The sequence below is a fragment of the Vombatus ursinus genome, unplaced genomic scaffold, assembly GCF_900497805.2.
Source record: "Vombatus ursinus unplaced genomic scaffold, bare-nosed wombat genome assembly UNPS02011572.1, whole genome shotgun sequence".
NCBI lineage: Eukaryota > Metazoa > Chordata > Mammalia > Diprotodontia > Vombatidae > Vombatus > Vombatus ursinus.
The window spans coordinates 1,119,260-1,137,109 of record NW_020951350.1 but is presented as its reverse complement, the minus strand read 5'-3'; the positions used below and the strand labels follow the sequence as shown (position 1 = coordinate 1,137,109).

At 35.2% G+C, this 17,850-nt stretch overlaps 1 protein-coding gene across 5 annotated transcripts in view; it reads right to left on the bottom strand.

Annotated features, from left to right (window-relative positions):
- Positions 1-17,850, bottom strand: part of DICER1 (dicer 1, ribonuclease III) — a 96,144-nt gene that overhangs the window by 53,163 nt on the left and 25,131 nt on the right. For all 5 annotated transcript variants that reach the window (XM_027856534.1, XM_027856533.1, XM_027856535.1 and 2 more), the window contains 5 exons: positions 11,151-11,339; positions 10,354-10,516; positions 8,773-8,903; positions 6,916-7,050; positions 6,107-6,267 (listed from right to left, as the gene is read on the bottom strand). In XM_027856534.1, coding sequence (XP_027712335.1) covers positions 6,107-6,267; positions 6,916-7,050; positions 8,773-8,903; positions 10,354-10,516; positions 11,151-11,294 — 734 coding nt within the window. In that variant the 5' untranslated portion in view covers positions 11,295-11,339. The remainder of the gene's footprint in view (positions 1-6,106; positions 6,268-6,915; positions 7,051-8,772; positions 8,904-10,353; positions 10,517-11,150; positions 11,340-17,850) is intronic.

Sequence of the window (17,850 nt, the reverse complement as noted above, 5' to 3'; positions counted from 1 at the left end):
CAATATGTATCACACTTCTTTGGATAGTAACTTCTCTAGGCTTACTACATTTTGTGTAAAGCAGGACATTCTTTTTCTTGGTTCAAAAAAAATTCTTCTCCAAGATTGGTCCCGGGAATTAAAAGGAAGAAAAAAGTAGGCTAGATTCCATTTGGAAAAATTTCCCATTCGGTAAAACTGTGCATGGTTTTTAACAATATCAAGCTCAAAAATTAATCTCTCACTCGAATGTGGTCCTGGATAACCTGTTAGGCTAGGATTCTTGGAATACTGTGATCTCCAAAGAATCAAAGTTGTGTGTGACATAAAGGGCAGTCAAATTAGATCAAGAGGGTACAAGCAGGCTGTGAAGTATAAGAAAACTGGAAAGGTAGGGGGAGGACAGGTTATAAAGGGCTCTGAATACCAAATAGAGGAATTTATATTTCATCTTGGAGCTGATAAGAAGCCACTGGAGTTTACTGAATGGAGGTGGGGGGGGTAGAGTGGAGAAAGGGGTAAAATGTCAGACTTGTGCTTTAGGAAGATCACTTTGACAGCTGAGTAGAGGAAAGACTGGAATGAGGAGGAGAGATCTGTGGCAGGGAAATCGACAAGCAGACTACTGCAATAAAAGATGATGAGGGCCTGTATCAGAGGGGTGGCATGTCAGAGGAGAGTAGGGATTATATTTGAGAAATGTTAAGAAAGTAAATTTGACAGTCTTTGGCAAAAGACTATATGAAGGAAGTTATGAAGAGGGGAAAGTTTTTGGGGAAAGATAAATGATTCAACTTTGGACATTCTGAGCTTAAGATATTCAAAGCAAATCCAGTTTGAGATGTCCAATAGGCAAATGAAGATGTGAGTCCAGGAGGTCAGCAGAGAGGTCTAGACTGGATAAGAAGATCTGAAACTCACTGATATAAAGACTATAACTGAATCCATGAGAGCTGATGAGATCAAGGGGAATAGTACAGAGGGAGAAGGGAAAGTAGCCCAGGACAGAGCCCTGTGGGCCACCCACAGTTAGCTAACAGGACCTGGATGAAAATAAAGCGAAGGAGACTGAGAAGGAGCAAGGATAGATAGGAAAGGAAACAAAAGAAAGTAATGTCTTAAAAATCTAGAGAGAAAAGAGTATTAAGTAGAAGAGGTTGATAACTGTCAAAAGCTGCACAGAGGTGAAGAAGGATAAGGACTGAGAAAAGGCCATTAGATTTGGAAATTAAGAGATTGTTAGTAACTCTGGGGACAGCAGTTTTGGTTGAATAATGAGGCTAGAAGCCAGACTGTAGAGCGTTGAGATTAAGAAGACCTCCTAAAGGATTTTGGCCACAAAAGGAAAGAGAGATAAGGGATGACAGCTGGCAGGGATGAATGGATCAAGTAAAGGTTTTTTGAGGATGGGGGAAGACATAGGCATGCTTGTAGAAAGCAGGGAAGCAGTAGATGAGAGACTGAAGTGAGAGAGTGGGTACGATAGAGGGGGCATTATGCGAGAGAAGGAGGGATTGAATGGGATCACTTGTACATGTATAGGGGTTTGCCTAGGCAAGGAGAAAAGTCATCTCTTCATCTGAGGGGTAAAGGAAGAGATAGTGGCAGAAGGCATCTGGGTGATATGGGATGATGAGAGGAGAAGAAAACATGGAATTCTCAGCTAATGGCCTCAACACAACTTATGGGAAACACCAGAAAGCTCTTCTAACTAGTTCAAAACTGAAAAAAAAAGATACCTAGAAACATGGAAATGTTCAGAGAACAGGGATTGCCAAGGAAGCCAAAACCCAGACTGAATGCAATAAACGGAGCTCAAAGTCAATAGGATTTCAGTTCTGACCTGATGGAGCTACTATAGGGAGAAAGCCAGGTCCCAGTAAGTTAGTAGGAAAGGAAACTGAGATGGTTCCACACTGGGCAGTGAGTACATACCTTAAGGCCCTACATGAGGCTCAAAATCAGTTTATGGTACTGTCCAATGAGACAGATAAGTACAATACCCAGACAGCCTATTCTGAGAGACCCTGCAAGAGGCTTGAAGCCAATATAACCTCCAGTATTTTGCAGGAGTGTATCAATGCTTCAGCAAGAGACAAAGCCAACTCCCACTTGGTGACCGTGCAAGGAAATGGACATGGAGACAGGACTAAGGCCAGTACCCAAATTAAGTCACCAGAATATGAATGAAAAAGCTAGGAATTTCAGCAGATGGCAGGCCTGCTCCCAAATCTGCCTATTCAAACAGACAAGCAGGAGGTGACTCAAGAACCAGCCACATGATCCTAAACTACAGAAGGGCAATGGCAGTCAAAATTTATCAAAGACAGAACTAAGCAAGGCCTGTCCCCATCACAAAGGCCCAATCCACAAAGAGAGGTTGGCTGTATGACCTTAGGTTTCAGTTCTATCCCTCCTCAGCCATTGTTTTACGAATCTTAACATTACTAATTTTTTTTAATAGAGTGCTAGACCCGGTGTCAGAAGCTCCTGACTTCAAATCCTGCCTCAAACACTAGTTGTATGGCACTGACTTAACATCTCTCAGCCTCAGTTTCTTTGTGTGTGTATGTAAATGTATATAAACACAGATGCACTATATACATATATGAACTATATACACATACCTGTAAGCAAACATGCATACATGTGTATATCTATGTTTATATATTTGTATGTGTGCATGTACTTTGCAGTCATACTGATATACATGGATATATATGCCCATGTGTATATATATAATATTACTAATTTTAAAAACTATTCTCACACGCCTTGCTCATTTGAGCTGTCCTCTATTCTTTCTCTACCTCCATTACACTTATTTCAAAAAACTCTTAACAATATCCTTGTCTCCTTTCATAAAGTCTTGAGCTCTAAAATAGCTTTCCATAACTGATCTTCACAAGGAGGAACAGAAAATAGAAGGATCTTAATTTACAGGTTTGGAGTCAGCAATGGGATAACTGACAAACAATGGGACTAAATTCAAGTATTTTTTAAGCATCTACAAAGTACAAAGTACTGGGCTAAGGATTGCAGATACAAAAGGGGAATGGGAAGGCCTTCAGGAAAGGTTGCACAAAAGAGGTGGTAACTGGGTGAGTCCTGAAGGATGGATAGGATCCTAAGAGTGGAGGTAAAGAGGAGTGAAATTCAGAAATAAGTAAGGGAAGGGCAGTAGGTGATATATAAAAAGTCTGGAAAGGTAAACTGGAGTCATATTGTATTTTAATTCAAAAGAAAGAAGTTGATATTTTATCCTAGAAGTAACAGGGAACCATTTGAAGTTTTTGATCAATAAAATGACAAGATCAAAATTTATCCCTTAGAAATATTATTTCAACAATAATGCAGAGCACAGATTAGAAAGGGGAGAAACTGAAATCAAAGAGGCCATTTAAGAAGTAATTACAATAATCCAGATAGGAGGTAATTTTTGAGAGGCTGAACCAGGGCAGAAGCTGTGTGAGGAGAAAGGAAAAAGATTCAAGAAATGCTGTTGATGGAGAATCAACAAGAGTTTGCAATTGATTGGATATGGTGGGCTGGGGTGGGGGAGGAAAAAGAAAGTGTCAAATATGAGGAGAATGATGGCAGTGTCCTCAACAGGAAAAGAAAAAAAAATGGTAAATTTGTATGAGAAATCGGTTTAGGGAGGGAGATACTGAGTTTCATTATGGACATACTGAGTTTAAGACGCCAACAGGAAATCCAAGGAGATAGTAAATGGCTAACAACCAGTCTATGTGACAACCTCAAAGGAATATATAAATAAATGAAAGTGACAGGATTATTGTGGTCTCTTTAATAGCCACTTCCAAGTAAAGGTTAACTCCAGATGAACTACACTCAAATGACTCAGGCAAGTTTAATAAAATCTTTCATTCAAATTGTTGAACTGATCTGAGAAACTGAGATAGAGGGGAGCTAATATCCAAAAGAATTTCTCCAGTTAAGGTCTAAGGACTTTTGTAAACAAGGGAGGTCCTTGAGGCTATGTAGTTCTGGAGCCTCCATTCATGAAGACTTCAATAATTCTTTGACTTCTTATCCCATGCAACTTTTTTATGCTTTTCAATGAATATTCCATAAAAAATCAATTTCTATACATTTATTTTCAAAGCACATGCTATTTATGACAGAATGTGGATTTCAGTACTACAGATTAAATTTTAGTAGGGTCTTTACCAAGGATGATCTGACAAGGATGATCTGACAAGAACTAGTTAAAGCTATATTTCTCTATAATCATGCAAATCACATCAAAAGGGCTTTAAACTGAAAAGGAAGATGGAAGGAGAAAAATTGTCTAAATATATCTGCCAAGTAAGATGCCATAAGGAGGAAATATAACATAGGTAGAAGAAGACTGTAGAGCAGTAGAAATGTCAAAAAAAAATTAAAGAAAAAAATCAAGAAAAGAGCCAGCAATACAACCCATGGTCTCACATAACCCTCACACAAATGCAAAGTGTGGGTGATAAGCTTATTCCCTATGCAAAGAAAAAAATATTGCCCTCCTGCAATCGGACTTATGTTTTGAAAACATCTCTGGAAAGGAAATCCCTATTCCGAAAGAAATAGGAGAGATTAAAGTGAAGCCAAACAGTTTGGGATTTTATATCATCAAATATATATTACATAAGATGTACTCATGTGAGGAAATCCAGTATATACTGCAGACCACTTGTACAAAAAGACAAAGCAGATCAGAAGCCTGGGAATGGGATACAGTTAGTGGAAAACACATCAATTACATGGACGTTTGCTAGAGGTTTATCTCTACCCAAGGAGAACAGCAAAAAATTCTTGGTTAGCTTTAATAATTTCATCCATCAAAAAGAAAAAAAGAACTCAAATATAAGATAATTTATTCTGTACCTGATACTCAGATTATAGGAACCCTGGGATCTATGGGAATCACTCAACTTTAGAATATGTAACAGAGGAGAGAAAACAGGCATATTCTAAAAAAAATATACCCTAAATTTTGGCAGAGCAGATTTTCAAATGCTTTAGAGAAGGACAAGTAGAAATTCAAGACCTAAAATCCTACAGAGAAGTCAGCTCAGGAGGAATGAAATGAGAAGTTCTTAGGGATGCATTTCTGAAGATCATAAGAGAAGCAATTTCAACATAGATCAATAAAGGCAATTGTCTAAAGAGAGTGATGTAATTGAGTACACAGAGAAATTATCAACAAACTTAGGTTTTTAAAACTTGGAAGCAAGGACAGGTAACAAAGGATGAATACAAAAGTGTGACATTGTTCTATAAGAATACTGTCAGAAGACCTAAAATTTAGAATTGAGTGCCTTATCAAATTATAAGCCAAAAAAAAAAGTTTTTAAAGCTATTCGGGGTAAGAGGAAGCTTAAAGAAGAAATAGTATCATAGATGATAGTGGACAGAATTACGCCAACTGAGGATATAGAGTAGGCAGAACTACCATACTCATATTTCACCAGTTTTTCTCTTCTTTTTCCTCTTCTCTTTTCTTCCTTTTTTCGCTTCCTTTTTCTGTGCCTTTGCAAAAAGTGTTATCCCCCTATCTGGGATCAATCAATAAGGCATTTTTTAAATGCCTACTATGTGCTGGGCACTGCTAGGCAAAGAGGGTACAAAGTCAAAATGAAATAGTGCCTGCTCTCAAAAAGCTTAGTTTCATTAATAGAAATAGCATGTACATATGAATATATACAAATAAATACAAGTAATGAAAGAGGTACTAGTAGTTAGGAGAAATAAGGAAAGGGTTCATGTAGGATGTGGCATTTAGCTGAGTTCTAAAAGGGATAAGAGATTCTAAGAGGCAGAGGTGAAAAGCGAAAGCATTCCAGGGCATGAGGAACAAACAATGGAAAATAAGCAATACTATATCCAATTAAGCCAAATAAAAAAGGAAAAAAAAAACCTTTCAAGAGGGACAAAGGCCAAATTCTCCCATATCCAGTCTATCTACAGAGGGTTTCGTGGTGTAAGGATAATATCAAATATAGAGATCTCCATTCATTCAATAAACATTCACTGAGTACTAAACTATGTTTGAAGCACAGGACAGGGTATTAAAAAACAAGAATAAGGAGTTTGTCGCAGTAACATAAAGTATGCTATCAAGGCATACCTGTCTAAGACTACCAAATCAGTTGCAGTTTCAGCATTACTCTTAAGGATTTTCTCCAGTTTCTGAATCTTCTCCTCCAATTCCGCAGGATCACACTTCCCATTTAAAATAGAAGCAGTTAATCCCAAAATTCGAGGACACGATGGACAATCTTCACAGATCTAATATAATAAAAAAGTTATTAGGAATTTCATTTTTCCCTACTAACACTATTACCAGTGATCTTAAATCTGAAAATGAAGATTTAAAGTCTGCTCTGAAAAATGAACATAAGGATTTATGTAGCAGAACTTCTAATGACAATTCTGGTACAGGTTTACTATAGGGGTACCAAATTATAATTCCCCCTAATTTACTGTAGTATATTTAAATGCTTTGTTAATCAAATGTTAATTTAATTATATATTCAGTAAACATTGTTCCTATAGGTTATCTGAATTATGTTTAATAACTTATTTCAAATTACTTAGATACCCATACAATTAGAGCTGGAAAGGAACTTAAGCTATCTAATCCAAACTCCTCAATTTTAGGAATAAGAAAACAATTGCCCACAGAGGTGAAATAATTTCTCCTAGGACACCCCATCATTTTTAGTGAGTAATGGCATTAAGTTTAAAATCAAGAGGCCTAAATTATTGTTTTTGAAAACTGAAGAGAAAAGGGATTTGCTATCAATTCACAGTTATTGTTATTTGGGAAATAATCTGTTACTGTATACAATGAATTAGGTATACAAATTTAATTTCAAAAATCACTGATGCTAATAATTTAAAACACTGATAGCTGAGCATCTTTTACAACCATACTTTCATAATTTCTCGATAGGGATGGTCCAGGATTGCAAGATGACATTCATCAAATACCAACAGGTTAATGTTGGACAGCGATAGGTAATCATTTTTTAAAACATTCAAAGCGACTTGACAGGTCATAACCAGAACCTAAGATAAAATAAAAGCAGATATATAAAGTGCATCAGTCATTAAACAAATTAAATTATATAAAATAGCAAGTGGTTTCTTTTTTTTTAAAGGTTATTATTTCAAAATTTAGCACCTAAGTTAAACAAGATATTCACAAATAATTCATGCACTTATTTTACATGAAAAATATAATTAGGAACTATATGGAAGTAAAACTGTAAGACAAAGACCCAAGATCCCAGTGATGGGGGCTCTGCCCATGTGATTACATTCATATCAAAATCTCTGGATCTTTTCATTGAATTGACTTGTCAAATTGATAAAACACCAATTGATTCAATCTTCTAGACCAATTTAGAAAAAAAAAAAGCAATAAGCAAGCCATTTGTTTTGGTGTTAATGGACCAAGTATTTCTCTCTACCCCCCCACCCTCAGATTCTAATATTCATTTGATACTTCAGTAGAAATTGAGAAATTATACCAACTTCTAGTAAGTTCTGTTACATAGACTTTATAATTTAGAGTCCTTCCAACTCGGAAAAGTTAATACCAACAACAGTAACATTAAAAACCACAACATTTTTACATGCTTTAAGATTTACAAAGTGCTTTATAAATACTGTCTCATTTTACAGGGCAGCTAGGTGGCGCAGTGGATAGAGAATTGGCCCTGAAGTCAGGAGGACCTGAGTTCAAATCCAGTCTCAGACCAAACATTTGACACTTACTAGCTGTGTGACCCTGGGCAAGTCACTTAACCCCAATTGCCTAAAAACAAGACAAAAAAAAATTATCTCATTTTAGCCTCATTACAATCCTGGAAGGCAAGTGTTAATATTATCCCCATTTTACAGATGAGGAAACTAAGGCACAGAGCGTTTAAGAAACTTGCCCAGCGAGTATGTATCTAAGACTTGATGTGAATCCAGGTCTTTCTAATTCCAGGTCCAGTGCTCTATCCACTGCACCACTTAGATACCTCACTTTATTTCCTAGATTACAAACATTCTAATGTAAAAGTAATATTTTGAAAGTAGTTTCACTTTTTGTCACATAAAGCTGTGGAGAAGAGGTATGATAATAATTCATATTTCTCCAACTGTTCTCCTGTTGCCTAGAATTACTGGCTTGGAGTCCAGTAATTAAGAGGCAAGTGATAGGCAAATCACTCTTAAGTTAGAACTCTAACTTTTCTTTCAGGAGAACTGGTATTTAAATACTGTTTCAAGGATTGTAAAGAGTTTCACACATGTGTCCCATTTTAGTCTTAATAGCCTAGTGAAGTAGGTACTACAGGAAATATCCTTATTTTACAAACAAGGTAACTGAGGCTTAAAGGGGTTAAGTGACTTGCCCATGGTCACATAGCTATTAAGTGTTAGACGCAGGATTTGAACTCAAATTTTCCTGACTCGAAATCTAGCACTTTATGTACTAAAAATCATATTACCACTCTAAACAACTGGGTTATCCAACTTCAGGACTGATATATTAATTCAATAATCACTAAGTTCCTATTATGTGCAGGAGAAAAAAATATTTCAGTTAGATATTATTCCTGCACTCATTCAACTTACCATCTAATCAAAATATTGGTTTATTATACTGATAAAAACAGGACAAGGCAATTTTTAATTATATATTTATTCTTTAATTTCTAACTCAGGCTAAGATCACTTTATAAATCAAATTCAAAAATACTTAATGATACATATTATAAAAATCTCTCTACATCTCACCTGGTGTTTAATGAACTCTTGGTTCCATTTCTCCTTTGTCCAAGATGCACTTGTTTCTAAGCTTGAATATTCTCCAACTTTGAGATCTGAATGTGTTCTGACAGCTGATGCTTGCTGAGCAACTTGGTTTGCTGAATACCAACACATAATTTCATGTGAGATAAAATAAACACTTCCCAGTTGATTCTATGACCCAATAACATATAAATTTCAAGGCGCGTAACTATGATTTTACCAGAATGAGGAACTTCCCAATGGCAAAGCTCTATTCACCTTTGCAGACAGCCGTGGCCTATCATCTAAGAGTCTTAGAGATCTGGTTAGTGCACTGAAAGGGTTTAAGTGCCTCGTCCATGGCCACATAGCTAATAGGCTTCACAAACAGAACTTGAAACCAGGTCTTCCTGGCTATCAGGCCAGTCTTCTTAACTACTGTGCCAAGTCACTTTCTTGATGATAAATATTTATTTTCTGGACCAAGCTATGTAATTTCATTAGTGCTGGAAGTTCCTAGTGAGGTTCTCCTAACTCCAAGGCCAGTCCAATACTTGCCATGTAGATGGGCAACTTATCTATCATGTAAGAATTGCCCAGAGCACTAAAAGATTAAGTGACTTGCTCATGTTACTAGAACTAGGATGTGTCAAAGGCTGATCTACAACCCAGGTTTTGCTAACTAGGGCCAGCTCTCAAACCACTATACTAAGAGTACTAGTTGAAAAAAAAATGTGGAATCATAAACTTTATATACTAAGTTTAAAGAAAGATATATATAAAACAACTAGTATTTAATCAATCATACAAGAGTGTCAGTGCTCTCTGGCAAAATATTACTAACTGGTGTCACTTTTCTAACCATCCTCATTCACTTGGTCACAGCCTTTAGTCAGAGAAATCTTTTCTTCCCAACTTCTACAAATGAATTTTACTTACCAGAATTCCCAGTCACCAAAGATTCACTTGTTCTAGCCCAAGGGAGTGGGAACGAACTTAGGCAGAAATGACAGTGATTCTATAGCTAGTAGTACTATTTTCAAATCATTTGATCATTTATCATTTCATCACTCAACAAGGATTTAAACTTTTTAAAGTATTCAATAAAGCACCTTGAGCACTGCATATTTAGTTAAGCTAGACTCAAAAGTCATTCATATATGTGCCAGAGCTTCAAGAAGGCAGATAAAGAACCTTACCACCCTTACTTGCAAATAAAAAATATGTCTGTAAAATTTTAAAAGTGTGTTAATTGATTGTGTTAAAACAAATGTCATCTCCATTACCCAGATGTCAAAATCTGGGGAACTATTTTACTTCTTTTATAAATTTTATGTCAGGAAAAAATAATGTAAATCAAAAATTTACCAAGCACAATCATCTGAACTTGCAAAACATTTATTTCAAATAAATACAAGTAAATTTAAGAGGAAAACCAAAAGGTAATATGACTATTCCTAGCAATCTAAAAAGCCATTATTAGTCAAACTCCTATCAATAAACACAAGAAAAAATTTCCTTATGACAAACCTCCACCAATTTTTACTCCATACAATTTTTTGGACAAAATAATATTTTTTAAATTACCAGAGTTGACCAAGAACACCGTCCTTTTTCCATTTCTGTTGAAATTTCCCCTGATCTGATAGGACAGCTCTTTAGTGAGTAGTACTGCAATAAACGTCTTCCCTGAGCCAGTGTTTAAACAGACTATTGTATTATGATCCAGAGCTGCTTCAAGCAGTTCAACCTAGAAATACATTGGAAAAAAAAATAAAGCTTTTAACCTGTTAAATGTAAAATGCAGCAACAATAAAGAATGCAAGAAATGTATAATTGTTTCCTGTAGAAATCACAGAATAAATTCACAAAAAAAGATTCTAGAATGATATGTAAGTTAGACCTGCTGAAATGTTTTTGACAATCATCTGATAGAAAGTTTTATATTTCATATAACAGTTATAGTTACCAAAGTTTCTTTAAGAAATTTTACTTCAATACTAAAAACACTCACTTCTAGACAAGAAAATCTAAAGTTAAAAGAAAACTTTCTTCTCCCAGTTTAATAGAAGTTATTTTAAATGCAGTTAGATTCCAGGGCTATTAGGACAAAAGTAAGAAGCCTACCCAAATTATCTAAGAAATGGATGTTCAAGTATATTGAGATCTTTAAATTGACCAAGGAAAAATGAGGAACTTAGGAAATATTATCAAATCAATGAAACACAAATATTAAGGTAAAATGGAACTCTGAAAAAGTGTTTTGAATAAGAATAGATCAGAACAGGATTGCCTGATACCAGTAAAACTAGATGCAAGTAACGCATGTCAAGCTAGTTTACTTTATGTTAATGAAACTCAATTATTAATATTAGCATTAGTACCTGATATTTTCTTGGGGTGTAAATGTTATCATGAATTGCTTCTTGTTGCCATGGTAGTCCAAAAAAAGGACCCATTGGTGAGGAAGCAGGGGTCATGAGCTGCAGTCCTGCCATGCTGAGGGGTTGCAAAGCAGGGCTTTTCATTCATCCAGTGTTTCTTTCATTGCATTTTTGTTCTAGCACAGCTTACTATAAGAGAAAAAGAATACCATTACACAACAGGGCATTATTATAAAACATTAAAACGCAGAGAAATAAAGAAAATCTCAGAATAACGTATCTATGGATCTTTTTCCACTCTTTACTTGATGTAGCATTTCTTCAATTTCCAAAGAACGTGTTCAAAGTCAAGTACAGTATCCTACCTAAATACTATAAGGTATTGCTAATATTAGGGTACTCTATCAGAACAGTATAGAAAGTCTTTGAGTCTCACATCAACCTCAACCCAAAAGAGATTACCATTTCACCTTGCTGCAGATAAGAAAGAGCCTTCAAGCTGATCAACCATTTAACCATTTAAATAACTGTATGTGGATGAATGCATGCATGCAGATATGTGTGTATGGTATATACTTACATCACATATGTATGAATATACATAAATATATCTATATGTATGTTTTAAAATACTTTTTAAAAATTATAAGCAATGGCAAAACTTATAAACTGATGTAGAACAGAATCAGAATAACATACACAATGTTTATATCGTATATCATACTGTAAAATGTAATATCCATCAATATAAATTTTTAAGAAAGGAATTGAACTCAGTGTGATTGTAATAACAAAGACTGATCCCAAAGAAGAGATGAGAAAAAGTACTTCCCTCCCTTTTGTAAACTGAGTATGGAATGCTACATAGAATGCCAAGTTTGATTAATATATTGGTAGATTTTAGTGAACTTTCCCTCCTCTTTCTTCTTTATTCTGTTACAAGTGAAGATTAACTATGTAGAAAAGCAAGGAGATACCATTTTCAAGTGGAAATGATATAAAAGTAATGGGGAAAAAATTTAAACTATATGCAAAACAAGATTAATAAACTGCATTTCATCCAAGTATCTAGAAACCTAGCTACCAGTGACACACATGTTGGTAACCATGTCCACATATTCTTTTTGAAGGGCTTGACTACTTAAAATCATAAAATCTGAATAAATTATTTATTCTAATTTTCCAATCCATAGACAGGAACTCTTGATTACCATTGGCTTTATAGTAAAGCCTACTCAGTGTGGGAGAATTCATCTCTTCTACCATCCTTCATAACAGGAGTGATCAAAAGAAGACTTTTCTCAATTGTACTATTGGTTACCTTCCCCTAAAACCTAGAAAAAGAAAATAACGTCTTTGTTCCATGACAAGAGCAACTGTCCATACCCCAATGCTAAATTTACAATATTACTATAGTATATTGACTTGATTCTTTTCTACTTAATTCAACCTATAATCCAATAACATTTTTATACAGAATCATTTTACAGCAATCCATAGGTGCATAACCACTGAGTTCAGAAACAAATTCAACAAGGGAGGAAAGTTTATTTAGTCACTAAATCATTTTTTTGAAGGTAGATAATGCAAAAGCATCATCACTGGGAGTTGAGGATGCTCAAGGAGACAAGAGCTATGGATCATTATTACTTCAGCACAGTCATTCTCAGAGTATTTTTCAAACTATGGTAAAATAGCAGAGCTTTACAAAGGGCATCTATGTTCTTAAAAATCACCAAGCACTTGTTCTGTCTGTATCAGAATAAACAAATGTCCTACATGAAACATAATCTGTCCATTATTCACTGGAATACAATCGAAATGACCTTTGTCTTCCCTCAGACATAGATTTTATTGTTTATGTCACTTAGACACAAAGTATATCCCCTAGCCATCATCTCAAGACTGCCCAACCAGTAGTTCAATAACACTATATAGACTTTGATGTATTTCTTATATAAGAGCAGTCCAAGACAGATAATGTCCAGGAATTCCATTTCTCTCTCTGCTGGCACCCTGAGGTTTTCCTCCTTTTGTCTCTCCCAGCCTTGTACCCACATCCCATTGTGCCCCAATGATAAGAGTACCTCAAGGTCCTCAAAACAGAGGTTGTGGTGGGACGCTAAGAAAAAAAAAGGTAAAATCCTGGAGGAGTTGCACCCCTAGCCCTCATACCATCTTCTCCCTCCTCTTTTATACTCCATTAACATTTTTCTGTTTCTCAACCCAAAACCCTCACCCTTTCTTTGATAAAAAACCTAAATTACTTTCACTTTGTGAGGTGAATCCCTTAAGTTAGAATCTGTTTTTCTCTGTTCCCTTTCTCAGTCAAATGCCTTGAAAAATTTGCCTATACTCTCTGCCTTCACATCCTCTCCTCTCATTCACACCTCAATCCTTTTCAATATAGCTTTCAAACTGATCACTTAACCAAAATTTCTTTCTTTAAAGTAACCAATGATCTCTTTATTGACAAAGCTGATGGATTTTTTCTCAATCCTAATCCTTCTTGACCTCTCTGCTTCATTTGACAATGATAACCACCCTTTCCTCTTGGACACTCTCCAGTTTTGGTGACATCACTTTTTCTAGTTTGGTTTTAGTGATTCTACTTTCTCCTAGTTCATCTCCTACCTGTCTGAATGCTTCTTCTCAGCCTCCTTTACTATCTTATCACCCATATCATGCCACTTAACTATGGGAATGCCACACAGTTCTGTCCTTGGCCCTCTTTTCTACTATCTCCATATTCTCTCTCTTAGAAAACTCACCAGATACCATGGGTTTAAGTACTGTCTCTAGCAGATGACTCTCAGAGCTATATATCTAACCAGTCTCTCCTCCAAGCTTCAGACCAATTACCTATTGGTCCTTTCAAACTGGATGTCCCAACAGATATCTTATACTCAATATGTCTAGTAATAATAATAAAGAAACTTCCACACAAAGAAGGGGACCAGAGGGAGAATGGATGACTTAGGAACTTATTTTATTTCTGTATTTCTATGGCTGGCATCATGATCCATCCAACTCAGTCACTCAGGCTTGCAACCAAAGAGACATAAAAGTGCTTTCCTTACAATAACCTTATGAAGTAAGTAGAATAAATATTATTGTGCCCCAGGAACCCCCTTAAAACCATTGCAGAACAGATGCCAACTTGCTGTGATAGAAAGGTGCTTGCTTCTTTTTGCCCAGAAGCTGTCAATACCAATGAAATCATAGTTCTGATACTTTTTTTAAAGTATAACTTTTAGGTGACTTTGCCCAAAGTTCCAATCAGGATTGTTCTTTGTTCATCATTTTTCCTTTCGTATGATTGCAGTTAGTATATACTCTAGTAGGCAATAATAACACCTAATATTTATTATCATTATTGAAGTGAAAATTGGCAAAGATGACAAAAAATGGGAATAGGTATTGTTGGAGGAGTTGTAAGAAAATAACCAACTAGCATTTATATTGTGCTTTAAGGTTTTATGAAGGGCTTTATAAACATTAGCTCCTTAGTAAGGACTCAATTAGACAGGTGCTATTATTATTTCCATTTTAGAGATAAGGAAAAGAAAGAAAGCAAAGAGAAGTTAAGTGATTTGTCCAGGGTCATACAGCTAGGAAGAATCTGATAGGATTTGAAGTCAGATCTTCCTGACTCCTAGTCAAGCATGCTATCCACTAATCAGGGGTGGGAAACCCAAGGCCTCTAGGCCACATGTGACCCTCCAGGTCCTCAAGTGCAGCCCTTCACCAAATCCAAACCTTACAAAACAAATCCCCTTAATATATGGATTTGTTCCATAAAACTAAGACTCAGTCAAAAGGCCTCACCCAAGATCTTAGAAGGCCACAGGTTCCCTGCTCCTGCTTGACTAAGTCAAGCTCCCTCCTTTCTTCTTTGTTTTTAGTTGTTTTCATTTTGCATTATGTCACATAGGTTTTGCCAGATTTCTTTATGTAACATCAGCTTCAATTGCCTTTTCTATTGAAACTATAAAAACTGTTATTGTCTATTGAAGAGTCTACATTCTAACAGTTTAAGTACCATTCCCTGAGGTGAATCAGGGAGGCTGGGTGAATATTTCAACTTTGATCTATGAAGAATCTATGAGGAGATAAAGACTTCTAATTACTATTTGTAAAGAGACAGAGTTTTAATTATTTGTAAAGAGATAAAGTTTTAAATCTTATCTGTGAAGAGATTGTTGCTTATCATGGCTGAAGAGAGACTGAGGTACAGAGAGAAAAATAAAGATAATTTCTTTGTCAAAAGAACTGTTTAACTTTTATGTCTGACAGGATAAAGAAAAATGTTTAAAGACTCTGGCAGATATCCTGAGAGCTAATCAGAGGGGCTATATTACAGAAGTGAAAAGAACTAAAGAGTAGCTGTGATGGTTCACAGGTATGACTATAATTTCACAGCTAAAATGTAAATTAGTATTTATGTCTATTTTATTTTTTAATTGTTAGAATCTTCTAAAGCAGGGGGTCAGTAAACTACAACCAAGAGCCAAATTTAACTGCCTCCAGGGCCAGGAGCTAAGAATGTTTTTACATTTTTAAATACAATAAAATTACAATTAAAAAGTAAAAAAAAAAACATTTGGCCAAATCCCCAGGTTATAGTATGCTGATGGAGTTTGTACTCCACTGTCATAGCCTTCAAGAATCAAGGATCACTACCACAGTGCATCAGAATAGAAATTTTGTAAATATATATATGGATATGTATATATGTGTGTGTATATATATATATCTCATATATGCATATATATACACAAAGAGACATATAGATATATACACACACATGCTGAAATATTTTAATTTTTTTAGTCATTTATAATATTAAGAATTTACTAGCCTGCATATTTCAGTAATTCATGGTTTTGTTGATGTTATCACACCCTCCAACTACATAAACTGCAACCTGTCCACTAATAAGTATTTTTGCTAAGACTGAAAAATTTACCACCCTGCAATGATGCAATGAATCTTTCCACAACTTGCTATACTGATCCTTGGACAACAAATGTATATATACAATTTGTTGCTGGGTTAGAGTCCAAAGCCACACTGGATTCATGTGGCCTATAGGAAGTTTGTACTCCACCTAAGAAGCCAGAGACAGAGTCATTCCCCAATAGACAAATGGTCAAAGGATATGAATAAATAGTCTTCAAAAGAATTATAATCAATGATCACATGAAAGCATGTTTCAAATAACTAATATTAAGAGAACTGGCTTGTCTAGACCCATGATTTCATTGGTATAGAGAATTCCCAGTGAGAAAATTCCCTCTAACAATGCAAATCAGTACCTATTCTGCATTTAATAATCTTAAAAAACTACTTGGGAGCACTGAAATGTTAAGTAACTTGAACTTGCTCCAAAACAGGCTACATGAGTCAGAGTTAGGATTTGAAAGCAGGGCTTTCTGAAAGTGAAGCTATCTGTCAATCCACATCATGAAGCAGCCTCTAACAAGAGAAATATTACTTAAAACAACTATGACATTTCACCTCACACCAAGCAAATTGGCAAAAAATGACAAAAAAAAAGCCCAGAAATAGTCAGTATTGAAAGGGCTTCTGAGAAAGGCAAATTAATAAACTGTTAATAGAATTGGTTCAACTGTTCTTGATTTCAGTTTGGAATTATTTAAGAAGGATGATTAAACTTCATTTTCTTTAGTCCAAAGACCTCCATTAGTGAGTATATACCACAAGGAGTTTTCATTATTTTTTAAAGAGAAGTTTAACATAGAGCGAAACATTCATAGAAGTATTTTATTTTGTGATGGCAAAGGACTGACAGCAAAATAGGTGCTCACTGGAGAATGGATGAAAAACACATGGTATACAAATGTAATGAAATATTATTGTGCATTAGAAATGACAAATATAAAGAATTCAGAGAAACATTGGAAGTTTTGTATGAATTTTCAGATCCAGAGTAAAATAAGCAAATCCAAAAGAACATTAAAAACAAGTAAATCAAAAGATACTAAAAAAGGAAGCCGAATTCTGAGCAACAAAAACAAAAACAGCAATGGTCCTGGAGAAGGAGCAGAGAGATAAGAACGTTGTATACTTATTTTTTTTGCTTAACTTTTTCTTTGTTACAATGGTGAATTCACTTTCAGGGTAGGGTGGGGATGGAAAGGAAAAATCCACAAATGACTATGAGGTAAAGACAAAAGGCATGAATAAAACATTAAAACAAAATAAAAAAGCCAAGGCCACCAGTGTACAGCATTGAAGAACTGACAACAAATACAGAGGCTAAGACTAAATTACAAAGTACTTATTAAGTACTTTATAAAGTAATTATAAATTATTAGCGCTACATTGCAGCAAGGCATGCAAAATATATGAATATGGTCATGACATGGGTCAATATCTTGTACCTTCAAGTTTAATGTCAAAAAGTAATATCTTGATATTATGTTGTTATCTCATAAGGGAGTATAAATCCTAGCCACTCAATACCAGCATTACAAAAAGGGATTCTTTTCTATAATTTTAGAAGGATTCTTATTCAGATAATTCATTTTAACCTCTAATCTCATTTTAACATGATTAGAAACTCATAATCATCTACCCTAAAGGTAAGGATTATGAGGCATATATTATCTAAAAATATATATTTAGTTTGGGATTTTTTGTGGGGAAGAGGGGAGAGGTTAAAGGCAATATTTTA